Below are 13,854 nucleotides of genomic sequence, written 5' to 3' on the forward strand. Positions count from 1 at the left end.
AGCCTGTAAGTCAGATCTTAGTTTACAAAGCATTCAAAATGTCCTGGGAAAAATTAATACTCTCTTTTTTGTGTTCCTATACCACTTTGTCCATATCTCTAACACTTCTCACACCACGTGAAAATTATTCATTTTTTTAACACCTATACATTGCAAACTCAAGTTGGTGGGGGCTGCATTATGCGACTCTATACTACTATTAGCTTTTACTACAGTTGTCCCAGTTAATGGCTTGACTTTTCTCTTTATGCATTTCTATGAGAAAACTTATTAACTTTAATGTAATCCAAATTTATCAAAGTTTTCTATACCGTGCTTATGTCATTTAATAAACCCTACCCTGAGGTCGTAGGATGTTTTCCTTTATTTTCTTTTCAAAAGTTCTTTAAAAAAAATTTGATGTATAGTCGGTTACAATGTGTCAATTTCTGGTGTACAGTATGTTCCAGTCATGTACATACATACATGTTTTCATTTTCTTTTTCATTAAAGGTTATTACACAATATTCTTTCAAAAATTCTTATTTCATTTTTCCCTTTAAATTCTTTTACCTACTTGGAACTAGTTTTTGTGTGGAGGGTGATTTAGGGATCCAACAGATAGCTAGTTGTTTCAGCTCATATACTGAATAATCTATCTTTCCCTATTGACTTTTAATGCCAGCTTTGTCATACATCAAGATTCCACATATGCCTGGATCTGTTTCTAGGCTCTCTAGGCTGTTCGATTTTTCCCTGCTGCCTATCCTATGGTCTTAATTTTTACTGTTTTATAATAAATGTTGCTATATGGAAGGGCAAGTCCTTGAAACATATTACTTTTCTTCAAGAATGTTTCGGCTATGCTTTGCTCTTTGTTTTTCCATATAAATTTTAGACTAGCTTGTGAAGGCCTAGAAAAAAATCCTGTTCGAAACTTTATTGGAATTGCATTGATTGGTAGATGAATCTTCCGCCCTGTCTCAATCCCCCGACGAAGTCGCTCAGGAGATGAAGTTCTGATGATTGTCTCCAAAGTATGTATTTTAAACAAAGTACATCTTATTCAATAAATAGAAGTCAATGCATGAATGAACGAGGGACAAAGATGGCTAAGATTGGTTAGTACTTTCTTATCATTCAGCAACTATCACTTAAATTCTTCCTTGCCTGTTCTAATACATTATTTAAAATACACAAATCCATTAACTCCATCCTCCACTGAACGTAAATCTATGAGCAATTTGGAAAGCCTCTTGAAAGTAAGTTTTCAAGAAGACTCCATGTCCCCAGACCAGTCAAAGACAGGTAAAGTGTCTGTGACCCCTCTGCCTCCCCGTTTGGAGCGGTCCAGAGGGACTGCGGTGGTTCTTTGACCCTTGTCCCCACGGCTTAGGGAACCACGAAGAACTACAAGTCCCGGCAGGCCTCGCGGCGCCTCGGCTTAACTAAACGCAATCAGTGGGAGCGTCGAGCAAAGTACCCTGTGAAACCCCGCCACCGGGCTGCGGCCGGAAACCAGGCGCCGCGGCTCTGTTTCCCTCAGGGTGAGTAGGGGCAGCCCCTCAGAGGCCGGCGCAGAGCGGGACCAGCCAGGGCCGCAGGGCACGCGAGCGCGGAGGAGCCAGCGTGGGCGCGTCGGCCGTCCGCCTCCGCTCCGGCCGCCAGCCCGGAGTGAACTCTGGGCGGGTGACCTTGTCACCCAGGGCCCGGCGCGCGGCCACGTGACTCTGGTGACTGGCAGTGCCCCGCCCCCTCTGCAGCGACTCTCCAGCCTGGCTGACCAGTGGGCGGAAGCGTGGCGCAGTCTTGGTGTAGTTTTCCTACCTTGAGGAGGGCGGAGCAGGTAGCTCACCCAGAAATCCTCCCTCCAGGTGGTCTGTGGGCTCTGAGGCGCAGGCGTCGCGGCGAGGTCTGGGCACGAGTAGGGGGCGCGCGGATATCCCTGTCCTCCGCCTGCACCGGCACGCGCCCCAGAGCGCACGTCATCTGTAGCACTTGCAGGACCCCGAGCTTCCAGATCGCACAATAAACGTGTGCTGATGACAGGCGGTATGCGGAGAGCAGCCTTTAGAAGACGCCAAGTACAGCTCTCTCCTCAGGTTAAGTGGCATTTACTTTCTAGGAAGTAATTCAGTTCAACAACTATTTATTGATTACGCACTTGTTGGGTGCTCACGAAATTATTTGCCGAGCTGAAAGTGCATTAGACTTTATCTGTCCCTTCGTACATTTTCTTGAAGCATTTTCTTATTGCAGTAGTTCTCAAACTGTATCGTGCGTCAGAATTACCTGGAGGGCTTGTTACAACACAAGATGCTGACCCCATCCTCAGAGCTTCTGATTCAGTAGGTCCGGGGTGGGGAGCAAGCATTCGCATTTCTAACATGTTTCTAGGACATGCGGCTACTGCTGCTCTGAAGATATACTTTTGAGTATTACTGTTTTGTAGGAAAAAATCCTGTGAACTTAAAGCACCAAATCTTCACTTCTGGTCATGGGCCTTTCTGCCCTGGCTTGCCAGTCTAACTTTGGTAGTGATAGTAAACATGTGCATATTACTTTTTTCACTGTTACTTCCCCCACATTATATACAGATTTTCATGTAGCCTACACTCGTGTCAGTTTTTCTGGGTTACATCATAGTCTATTTTACTGTGTCTTTATTTGTTTGGCTATATCTCAGCAGCCCTCAGGGATGTAAAATTTGACCTCTGCTGAGAGTGTTTACCTTTTTTTCCCACATATATACTTATTTTCATGTCACACAAGGGACCTGTAAGAATGGTGCTTGCTTTAGGCATCCACACCTCTTCCCCTCAACTCCCCAGCTTACTGAATAAACCATTTGGGTTTAGCTATTCATGTCTGAGGCACTCCAGCAACTCACCTCAGGGCTGTGTAAGCCCTGTCTCGTCCACCTTATGCTCTCTTGGCTGGAGCAGACACACCTGTATTCAAGTTCTGGCTGCACCGCTTACTAGCTTCCTGGCCAAATATCTTACGAATTCTAAAACTCAGCTTCCTCATCTGTAGAATGAGGCTCTACTAGTATGCACTGCAGAATGTAGTTGTGTGAGTTACATGAGATGTAGAGCACTTGGCCCTGTACCTCTCCCATTAGAAGCTCACTCGTTTTTCTCTTCTTACCTGCTACTCGCTCTTTGTGCTTGGCTTTCCACTCTTTTCCCTGAGTCTCCCTATCTCTGGATGAAGTGAATGGAGAATTTCTATTCCTCACCTGGATGAGATTTATTTCCCCTGTCTACTCTGGGACCTCGGCGTCAGTCAGGGGTCCTTCCATTTAATCAATATTGATTGAATCACCCTCTAGGATCAAACATTTAGGAAAGGGAGTGATTCCATTTGGGCTGCATTCCTATCTGCAGGGCAGGGCAGACTAAACCTGCTCAGGCCAACTAGATGGTCCCTTGGCATTGGTTTGAGACATGATGATATCATCTACCTTGGCTGCTTTTTATCCACATCACTAACCAGGTTTCCCTGAAAACCTGATCACTCTCTCCAAGGATATTATTGTTCTTTTTCAGTCTTGGGAGCACACCAAAAGAAATACTGCTCATTTGCCCAACAGTCTCTCTAGGAAATGGGAGGAGGAGCTGTGGTCACTTTATGGATTAATAGGATTAGAGCCCTGAATTTTTTCCTCTTTGGCCATTCTTACCTGTGCACCAAATAGGGTGAGGAGATTCTAGGCTCTTGTCCTGGAACGTGGCATGGGGAGGAGGCAGCAGATGGATGGCAGCTGAAAAGGCCTAGTCCTGTGACCAGGAAGTGTTTGGTTCCTATTTAGTTCTGTACAGGGGATGGAATTTCATCTGACCATCAACTTTTCATTTGTAGAACTTCTCAGACTCTCCTCTTGCCTCGTCTCATGACTTGCCGGTATGATTCTTGTGGTCCAGTGAGATGGATTCCATTCTCATCTTTGATTTGACAATAACACAGCTCTCCTAAACATCTCATAGCCTGCAATTGGTTTTGTCTAGTGAGGTGCGTTTTGGTTGGTCTTGTGACGTGCTGTTGATTTCCAGGGTGCAAAGCAGCGTCTTCCCCGTGCCTGGCACTGTCTGCGGGTGGTAGAGGGTCAGAAGTTATAGCCTCTGCCCACAGTGACTGATGTGGTTACTTGAGTATGGAGGGTAGAATGTTGGTGATCCAGGTCTGTGAGTCCCTGTCAGGGAGATCACATGTGGTGAAGAGAAAGGGCCCAAGGTCTATCCTGCCGTTTACTAGCTGAGCCACCTGGAGCAAATCACTCACCCTCTCTGCTCCTTGGTTTTCCTCATTTATACCTGGGTCTGGTAGTAATATTTATCTCACCTCACTAGGTTGTGTGGAATATCTAGTGAGATAATGAGTGCAAAGGGCTATGTAAAGGTCAGTTATTGCAATATTATTGTCTAATGGTTAGTTTTAGGGTCCAGTGGCCTAAGGTCCCTTTCACACACACACACACACACACACAAAGAGTGTGCTGTTATGAGAAGCAACTCAGATGAAAGTCAAAAAGACAAGTAAACAGAATAGGGCAGGTGATTCATTAGCAAAATGTTTAATAATGAAAGGTGTTTTTCATCGACAGACATATTTCACGGCTGACAGGGTCTTTTAAAATACCCGGAGGGAAGCAACTCATTTACATGTTAAAGACTCACTGACACCCTATGGAAAACTCCAGCTCCAGTCTATTTAGACACAGTTTGGCTCCTATATCATCTATTTTATGGTTTTCAATTTCCACCTCTTTTATTACTGAGGACATTTGCATGAAAACTGGGTCTTGGGAGTCATACCTGCTTCTCTGCTGCTCCCCTACACAGAGGTGGTCTCAAGGTGAGGGGTGGCCTCATTGCATAGAGACACAGGCCTAGAGGATGGTGCAAAAGGAGGGTGGGGTTTGGGGAGGCAAGGCTGGGAGGTGGTGCTGGGGTGACTGGAGGAGGAAGGCTGTCGAATTGTCAGCCCTGAGTACGTGATTCTCACTGAGGAACTTTGTTGTTGCTGGCTCTGTACAGGTCTCATGGGATATAGTTTCTCCACTTATTGAGTCATTTGTTCAGTGAATACTTTTGGAGTACCTATTACTATGGGCTATGCCAGGGTTTGGCAAACTATAGCCTGCAGGCCACGTCTGGCCATGCCCATTACTTTCCATATTATCTATGGCTTCCTTTTACCTTGCACTGCAGTGCGGTGTTGAGTAGTTGTAAGAGACTTTATAGCCTGGAAAGCCAAAAATGTGACTTTATGGCCTTTTACAGAAAAAGTTTGCTGACCCCTGTGCTAGGCAGAGAGAACAGCCAGTGCAAAAGCACCGAGGCTGGAATGTGCCTGGCGTGTTTAAGAAAGAGCAAGGAGGCCAGTGTCATTGGGGTGGAGCGAGCAAGGGGGAAAGTGAGAAAGCCTGAGACTCTGGAGGGAACTGGGGAGTCAGATCATGAAGGGCCTCATAGGCTATGCCAAGGCCTTGGCTCTTTGAGTGAGGTGGCAGCCATTGGAGAGTTGAGAACAGAAGAATGCATACGTGGACTTAAGTTTCCTTGTTAAAGGTAGACTGGGGAAAAATTCACTCTCTCACTCATTCATTCAGTCATTTTTTAAAATTAGCAGACTTATTTTATTCGCTTGTTTATTTATTAGTGAATTCTGGCCTTTGCATCTAGTGGAAGAGGCAGATATAGGACCAGATTATTAGAGGTAAAAGCAATGCGGAATAAGACCAGAGAGGAAGGAACAAGGAATTCTGATTGGTTTACAGAAGGCTTGAATAGAGGAATAATGGGGATTGAGTGTGGTGGGGGATATTTTGGAAGATGAAGCTGGAAAGGTGGGTTTGGATGGGAATGGGGTGGGCCTTGAATGTCTTGCTAAGAGAATTTGGACTTTTTGATAGGTAGTGGGGAGGTAAGTGTGATAACTCAAGTTTGCATAAAAATAACCCATTATGTTTTCTATTAAAATGCTGATTCCTGAGTCCTACCCACAGCTTTAATGATTCAGTGGGCCAAGGAGCGGACTTCAGAAATCTGCATTTTTGAAATGACACCCAGGTTGATATCCTTTGCAAGTGTTCCTCTGATCACACTTTAGAAATGCTGGCTAGGAAAAGAAAACTGCAGAGTGAAAAACAATAGGACTATAAAAAGAAATGAGTCCAGAAAAGTCAAGAAAGGAGAGAAAAAGAAACAGAACAGGTAGGAAAATAGAAAGCACAGAAGAAGATGGTAAAATTAAATCCATACATAAGTGTTTATATTAAAAGCAAACAGAAGAAAATCAAGTATATGCTATTTAGAGAAATAGTATAAAATATAAGTTGAAAGTAAAAGAATGGAAAAAGATGTCCCTGTGGATACTTTAAAAAATATGTGGCCGTATTATGAGGTGTGAGTCAAAATAGAGTTTAAAGAAAATGAAGACACAGCTGTTTGGAGCAATTGTTTCCATATGAAGGGGAAGCAGGCACAGAGCAGGGAGGGCATGGTCACAGACTGAGTCCAGAGCAGAAGCAAACAGGGTGATGACCTAAATTTTCCTGCTGTGTCTGTGCAGGGCTTGTACCTCCAGGTGGCTTGGTGGTGGCACTTCTCCTGGGTGAGACTTCTCTACTGGCAGCCACAGCCGTGGTCAAGGTTTTAGTCTGATACAGAGTTCCCAGGAACTGAAGGGGAAGCAGCCATTGGGTGCAGTGGCCCAAAGACTGTGCAGCCACCTGGCGGACTGAGCTGGTGCAAGTATGATGGGGAAAGGTATCAGGCAGCCCACTTGGTCCCACTGAGTGGGAGTGGGAGTTTGGTTAAACAGGGCAAAGCAGCAGGTGAACCTTGACCCCCTAACCATAAAGCACTCTGTGGGACTGTGCGTGGACAAACTAATAATAGTCATGGTGTTTGCTCTCACGGAACTTATAGTCTAGACAAGGGGTTGTCTATTCTAACCAAAATAAATATTTTCAAAATCAGTCAGACGTGGAGAGCTTACCTGGCTGCTTCTGACCAGCTGCGTTTTGGTTGTGGCCACTTCTGACCTGGACATACAGGGCTCATGATGCCTGTGCGTGCGTAGTGGTTTAACAATAGTTTCAGGTAACGGTGGTTAACACGCTCTGGCTTGTTTTATCTAAAACAGCATCCTTTATCTCATATTCATCATCCTTCCTCTTACCCACTTTGATTTTCTTCTCAGCACTTAATAATGCCTCTATTCTAGTATCTGTCTTTTTACTTACGATCTGCCATCCCCTCTAGAGCATAAGCGCCACGTGGGTAAGAACTTTGTTTTGTTCACTGTCTTCCCAGTACCTAGAACAGTGCCTGGTGCTGTGGAAGGAAGAATGACTTTGAGAGCTAACTTAGCTGAGTATTTTGCTAAGCATTTTATATACATGATCTCATTTTATCCCAACAACTTTTGAGGTAGGTATCATCCTGTTTTACAAATGAGGAAACTCAGGTGCAGTGAGATTAAGAAAATGACCCAAGGTCATACATTCGATTAAGTAGCAGAGCCTGGATTTGAATTTGACTCCCTGTGAAATGCTTGACTGCTCCCCTTTCTCTGCCTTCCTTCTGCAGGGTCGGGAACATGGCCAGAAGGGCTCTCAAGCTTGCTTCGTGGACGAGCATGGCTCTTGCTGCCTCTGGCTTCTATCTCTATGGCAACAAGTACTTGGACCCCAATGACTTTGGCGCTGTCAGGGTGGGCAGAGCAGTTGCCACGGTAGGTTCTCTTCCTTTAGGGAGGGACAGAGGAACTGCAGTGTTAACTTGCAGGTGTTCTTACGTGCAGCAGATGGACATGCCAGTCACATGTCTGTGGAGTCACATGTCTGTGTCCTTACATGTGTGAAGCTCCCACTACACAGTTGCACAGGCATGGATGTGCACCCTCATGTACCCACATCCCTATACACACAACCTCTGCCATCCTGAAGTAGGATACAGTGGGATTGCATGGTGTCTCTGTTCTGAAACCTTTATCTTTACAGAACCTTCTATATTGTATTTTGGTGATAGACTCGGGGTGGGTGGTCTTCTCAGCAAATGTGCATGAAAAGAGGACTTTGCAGTTTTGAATAAATTTTACCAGAAAACTTGGTCTGCCTCCAGTGAGCTGGAGGGAGTGGTTTGTGTGCAGGGCTCATACTGAGTATCTAGGCCTCAAAGAACTTTGGGGATCCCCTCCAATCCCCAAACTAAGAGAATCTGAGTTGAATATTTGACTGTTCGAGGTTTTCTCCAGGGCGTCAGGAACATCGTTCTGGTGGGATCATATCCTTTTTAACTCTGTTACAAGCGGCTCTCCCAGACATGCCTGTATCATTGTTCCTTTGGTAGGTAGATTGCCACAGGCTTCATGCTTTTCTTTCCTCCTTTGTCTGATGCAGGATGAGCCACCCTTTCCTCCTCTTGGTGTAGACATACTCTGTTGCACAGTCTGTTTGGGCTGTTGTCTAAGCATTTCCTGAATCCTCAGTGCTGTCAAGTCTTCTCCCCAGCCTGATTCAGATGTGGTGCCTGCCTCTGTAACAGAAAAGAACAAATCTGACTCCATATTATATCTGTTTCTTTGGTTTTAACCTTGTGCCCTGTTTTCTAGGCTTAGTCTTGCTAGCTCTACACCTTTTGTAAAATAATGTTGTCTTTAGCCTGAAATACACAGGACAGCCTATTCTCAAGGCTCTGACCTTTAAGGATATTAACACTTTTGCACTTATATAAAGATAACAAGTTGCAGAATAGAAAATAACACTTATTTTCTTAGAGGTTTTATAGGGGCACCATGACCTGACCCACTGCAGACATCTATAAGAACAAAGAATTCCTATACCAAGAAGTTTGCAACAACCAACCACACCCCCTCCCCTCTTTAGTATAAAAGGAGCCGGAATTCTGACTTGAGTAGGATGGTTCTCCAAGACATTAGCCTGCCATCTTCTCAGTCTGCTGGCTTTCCGAATAAAGTCGCTATTCCTTGCCCCATCACCTCGTCTCCCAATTTATTGGCCTGTCGTGCGGTGAGCAGAATGAGTTTGGATTTGGTAACACCACTTGGGGTAAACTGAGTTGTAAACTCAAGATAGACAGACCATGGAATATGAAACGATTCCCAAGTGTTTGCTGAGTGGTTTTTTTTGGGCCCAGCGTTGTCTTATATGCTTTAGGGGTAGAAGTGAACTGTCCCACCCAGACGCAGCTTTGAAGGAGCTTCTGGTTGAGGAGTATCCACATGAACGGGTCCAAAAACAACCTAAAGCCATGTATTGACTCAAGTGACCGCTTCTGTAGGACCTTGGACACAGGAGTGAGCACTATGGGCTGGGAATCAGGATGAGTGCCCTAGGGGAAGCAGGTTTGGATGGAACCTTAGGGATTTGAATAGTTGGAGAGGAGGGAGGAAGGTATAAATCAGTGTTTTATAAACTATCCACTAGGTTGTGCATTCTTTAAAGGCCAGGGCTCTGGTCTTTTTGGGGGGGGGTGTGTGTGGGGAGGGCATTTAGATTTTTTGTTTGTTTTAAAAAAGTTTTTTTTTTTTTAATTGAAGTGTGGTTGTTGTACAATATTATTTAAGTTACAGGTATACAATGTAGTGACTAACAATTTTTAAAGGTTATATCCTATTCATAGTTATTATAAAATACTGGCTATATTCCTCATGTTGTACAATATATCCTTATAGCTTATTTTATGTCTAGTAGTTTGTACCTTTTAATCCACTACCCCTATATTGCTGCCTGCTTCCCTCTCCCCATTGGTACCCACTAGTTTTGTTCTCTGTATCTGTGAGTCTGCCTCTGTTTTGTTATACTCACTAGTTTGTTGTACTTTTTGGATTTCACTTATGAGTGATATCATTCAGTTTTTGTCTGACTCATTTCATTGAGCATAATGCAGGGCTCTGGTCTCGATTAGCCTTGTGCACCACTCAGACCAGGTCTTGCTGGTGGTTGGCATTCGACAAGTATGTGTGGAATGAAATAAAGCTTTAAGGATTTAGACAAAGGAACAGACTCCTCTCAATATCAGCCTTGTTATGTAACATTCCTCAACTTTATACACTCTAATTTACTAAACCAGTTATATATTGTGGAACTGAGGTGGGAAGCCCCATGAAAAGACTGGCAGGACCCCCAGGTAGGGCTGCTACTTTCCTACCAGTGCCATCTGGTTCCCTGGCTGGGTGGTAGTATCTTGCTTTTTGCCTCTATAAAATGGCTTGCTTCTAGGAAAGCAGAACTTACCCCTAAGATTCTATTGGTTCTCTGAGCTCACTCCTGATTGGTCCATTTGTAACACCTCATTTGCATAAATCTCACTCCTGATTGGTCCGTTTCTAAAAAGCTCATTCCTGATTGGTCAACTTTGTTATACCTTATTTGCATATGATGTTGCAAAGTCTAGACTGGCAGCCTATAAAAGCCTGTGTAAACTTACAGATGGGGTCCAGAGCTTGGAGTGTTAACTCTTCTGGGCTTGCCTGCATAATAAACCTGAATTCTTCAACCCTCAGAGTGGTGCTTAGTCTCTTATCAGGATCCAGGTTGTTGCCACAACTGAGCTGTAATACTGAGCTGTAACATACTTTGCTGCAACAGAACATTTAAATTATTTCCACTTTTTTTGTTTTGTGAAGAATGAACACTGGTTGTGGTACAGTTTTTGTTTGGTTGGTTTTTGATCATTTCCCAGGGAAATATTCTCAAAACTGAAATTATTTAGTCAATGAGAATGAATATGGTTGTATCTTTTTAAACATATGGTCAGCATGCTTTTGAAAAAGATTGTACCACTAGAAATGTATTAGTTTGTCTCATCATGGCTAAAATTTTTGAAAATTGGTAGTTTATTCACCTCAATTGGGAACATACAAATCACTTATGTTTTAGACTATGTATATAGGAAAACACTTAAATTTACTGATAAAAAACATGTATAAATATGTAAAAAACCCCAGCCTCATTAGCCCCTGAACTCCTAGGGGCCTCAGTGGCTCAATTCTAAAAGAGAATGTTTGGGCTCAGTAACCCTCAAGGCTCCTCTGTGCCTGAGATACCTGGCTGCCTGTAATTTTCTGATTCACTAAATATAAGGGAACCTCCTTGGAGTTTTGGCTAAGGGACCCAGAATTAAAATTTATGCTATTAGAGCAAATGTAAATATGAAATGTTGTTTATTTGTGATAGAGGGGTGAGATAAGTTTATCCATTAGCATTCATGCAACTAGTATTTACTGAGTATTTATGTACTTTACCTGTGTGTCTGGCACTGTAAAAGGTGCAGAGGTTATGCCCCTGAGCTTATAGAGCTTAATTTCTAGTGAAGTGGAGACAGTCCATATTCAAGGAAACAGTGAGCAAGGTAATTTTGGACGGTGGTTTATTGTGATAAGTAATGAGAGTTCCTGGTGGTTGGGGGTAACTGCAGATTGAGGGTTTCAGCAAAGGTGGCATTTGTGCAGAGCCTTGAATGACAGGAAGAAGCCAGCCAGACCAAGATCTGGGGATAGAGTGTCTTAAAGGTGGGACTACTTCTCTAGACATACCGCCTGCATCAGGGGCCTGCAGCTGTAGGCCTTGGGCAGAGGAGGAATATTTGATGTCTGGTGCTAAGGCTTTTTCTTCCTTGGTTCACAGATGTCTGGTGCTAAGGCTTTTTCTTCCTTGGTTCACAGACAGCTGTCATCAGTTACGACTACCTTACCTCCCTGAGGAGTGTCCCCTATGGCTCAGAGGAATACCTGCAGCTTCGATCCAAGGTAAGGGACCCGTGGGACCCATCTGAGCCAGGCCAGGCCTGGAGAAATCCTGAAGTGCCTGCAGAGCCAGCGAGCATCCCGTGTGCAGCTGGAGGTGGGCTGGGGACAGTGTGGGGATTGAGGCTGGGGGCTTGGGAAGAAGGAGGGGGGTGTTTTAGTGCCCATAGGTTGGGCTACCAGGTGTCGTCAAGCTGGATCCCCTGGTACTGAGGTTGTAAGTCTATAAGGGGCTGTTCGGAAGGCTGTTGTGGGTTTCTGAGAGCTCAGGTGTCTGGGATGACTCAGGAGGGATGAAGGCTCTGTCCCTAAGATCACCCGGCTGACTTCCAAACTGCCTTGTCAGGCAAAACCCAGCTGAAAGAGGGTAATTGCTTTCCTGTCCTCTGAAGGCAACACTAGCGCCTGTCTTAGGCCTCTGAGTGGAGCTGTCAACCCCGCACACTCCATTCTCACTTGGAACAGGGTCGTTGAGTTTGAATCTTTGTCTCCATGTCCCAGAGAGTTGAAGGATCAAGCAAGGGGGCACTTGTGTGGGATGGAAGCTGAATTTGGGGTCAAGTGTAGATACCTTTGGTTCTTCTAGAGAGAGGTTTGTGATAGGTCTGTGTGTCTTTGCACAGCCTGGAATGCCCTTTGTCCCTTAGAAAATTCCTAGTCATCCTTCAGGACTCAGCTCAAACACCTCTCCTCTGTGACACTTTCCTCAGTCATCCTAGGTGGATGGAATAACTAATTTTTAAATTTTTGTTTAAACTTTTCATTATGGAAATTTCAACCATCCACAAGGGCAGAGAGAGCAGTGTGAACCCCTGTGGAACTGTCATCCAGCTTCAGAAATTATCAACATTTTGCTAATCTTGTTTTATCTACTCTCTCCTTTATTCATTCCTTCATTTACTTCTTTATTTATTGATTTGTTTCTTTTTTTGCAGAAACATTTAAAAGTGAATCTCAGGTTTCATATTATTTCATTTGTAAATACCTCAGTATGTATCTCTAATGGATAAGGATGTTAAAAAGAATACCATTCCACGATCACACCTAACAAAGTTGACATTAGCTCCTTGATAACCTCTGACAGCTAGTCCATATTCAAATCTCCCTTGTTTTCCCTCAAATTTCTTTTTAAATGATTCAAATCTGGATCCAAACAAAGTGTGTGTATTACGTTTGGTTGATGTCTCTTAAATCCTTTCAAATCTGTAATATTTCCCCTCCCTCTTTTTTTTTTTTTTCCCCCTTGAGCTATTTGCTTGTTGAAGAAACCAGATCATTTATCCTGTGGAATTTCCCACGTTCAGGATTCGGCCGATTGCATCCTCAAAATGTCATTTAACGGAAAATAAATTCAATGATACATAATTCAAACTATATAATATTTGAACATACAAGATGATCCTCCTTTCCCTGTTTCTTAGGTACCCAATTTTCCTGTCTGGAGGTGATCATTATTTCCTATATATCCTTCCAGAGAAATTACCTATTTGAATTTAATCACTTTATCTTCTTTATTCCTGCCACAGGTGATAGTTGATTACATGTCTTTCTCTCTCTTTAGACTGTAGATTCCTTTAGATAAGGATTGGGCCTTTCTTTTCTCTATCTTCTACCTCCAGCAATGATGCCGGGGACTGAGTTGAATTTAATGTCTGTTTCAATGCCAGGTTGTACCCTGCTAGCTTCTTGCCTTGGGAGAGGCCACACAAAGAGGGTAAGGTTTGTAGTCAGAGGACCTGAGGTTATGCCTCAGCTCTGGGAGGTTCATTTGACCTTTTGGAGTGCCATTTTCCTTCTCTGTGAACTATAGTGGTTATACCACTTACTGAGGATTATATGGATAGTATCTGAGACAGTGTATTGTGAATGTAAATTTAACATAGTTATCAGAAATAGGTCAGATGTCTACTAGAAGGTATGTTCCATGAGGACAGAGATGGTCTGTGTTGTGTATCTCAATGTCTGCAGCACCTACAGCAGTACCCAGGACACAGTAGGTCCTAAATAAAGGTTTGTTGAATGAATGAATGAATGAAATGTTAATTTGTATCGGAAGATTTCAAAGTCCTTGTCTCAGAGACTTAATGCTCCCTACTT

At 43.7% G+C, this 13,854-nt stretch overlaps 1 protein-coding gene across 4 annotated transcripts in view; it reads left to right on the plus strand.

The window, feature by feature from the left end:
- The first annotated feature begins 1,441 nt into the window (after window positions 1–1,441).
- The window catches only part of ADCK1 (aarF domain containing kinase 1), a 102,487-nt gene continuing 90,074 nt past the window's right edge, over window positions 1,442–13,854 (plus strand). The window contains exons 1-3 of one of the 4 annotated variants that reach the window (XM_010976419.3): window positions 1,442–1,526; window positions 7,578–7,722; window positions 11,677–11,760. In XM_010976419.3, the coding sequence (XP_010974721.2) occupies window positions 7,588–7,722; window positions 11,677–11,760 (219 nt within the window). In that variant the 5' untranslated portion in view covers window positions 1,442–1,526; window positions 7,578–7,587. Of the gene's footprint in view, window positions 1,527–1,753; window positions 2,082–7,577; window positions 7,723–11,676; window positions 11,761–13,854 lie in introns of those variants that run through there. The other 3 variants (XM_064486161.1, XM_064486162.1, XM_064486163.1) reach the window with 3 other exon arrangements.

Source organism: Camelus dromedarius, chromosome 5 (assembly GCF_036321535.1).
Source record: "Camelus dromedarius isolate mCamDro1 chromosome 5, mCamDro1.pat, whole genome shotgun sequence".
In the NCBI taxonomy this organism is placed as follows: domain Eukaryota; kingdom Metazoa; phylum Chordata; class Mammalia; order Artiodactyla; family Camelidae; genus Camelus; species Camelus dromedarius.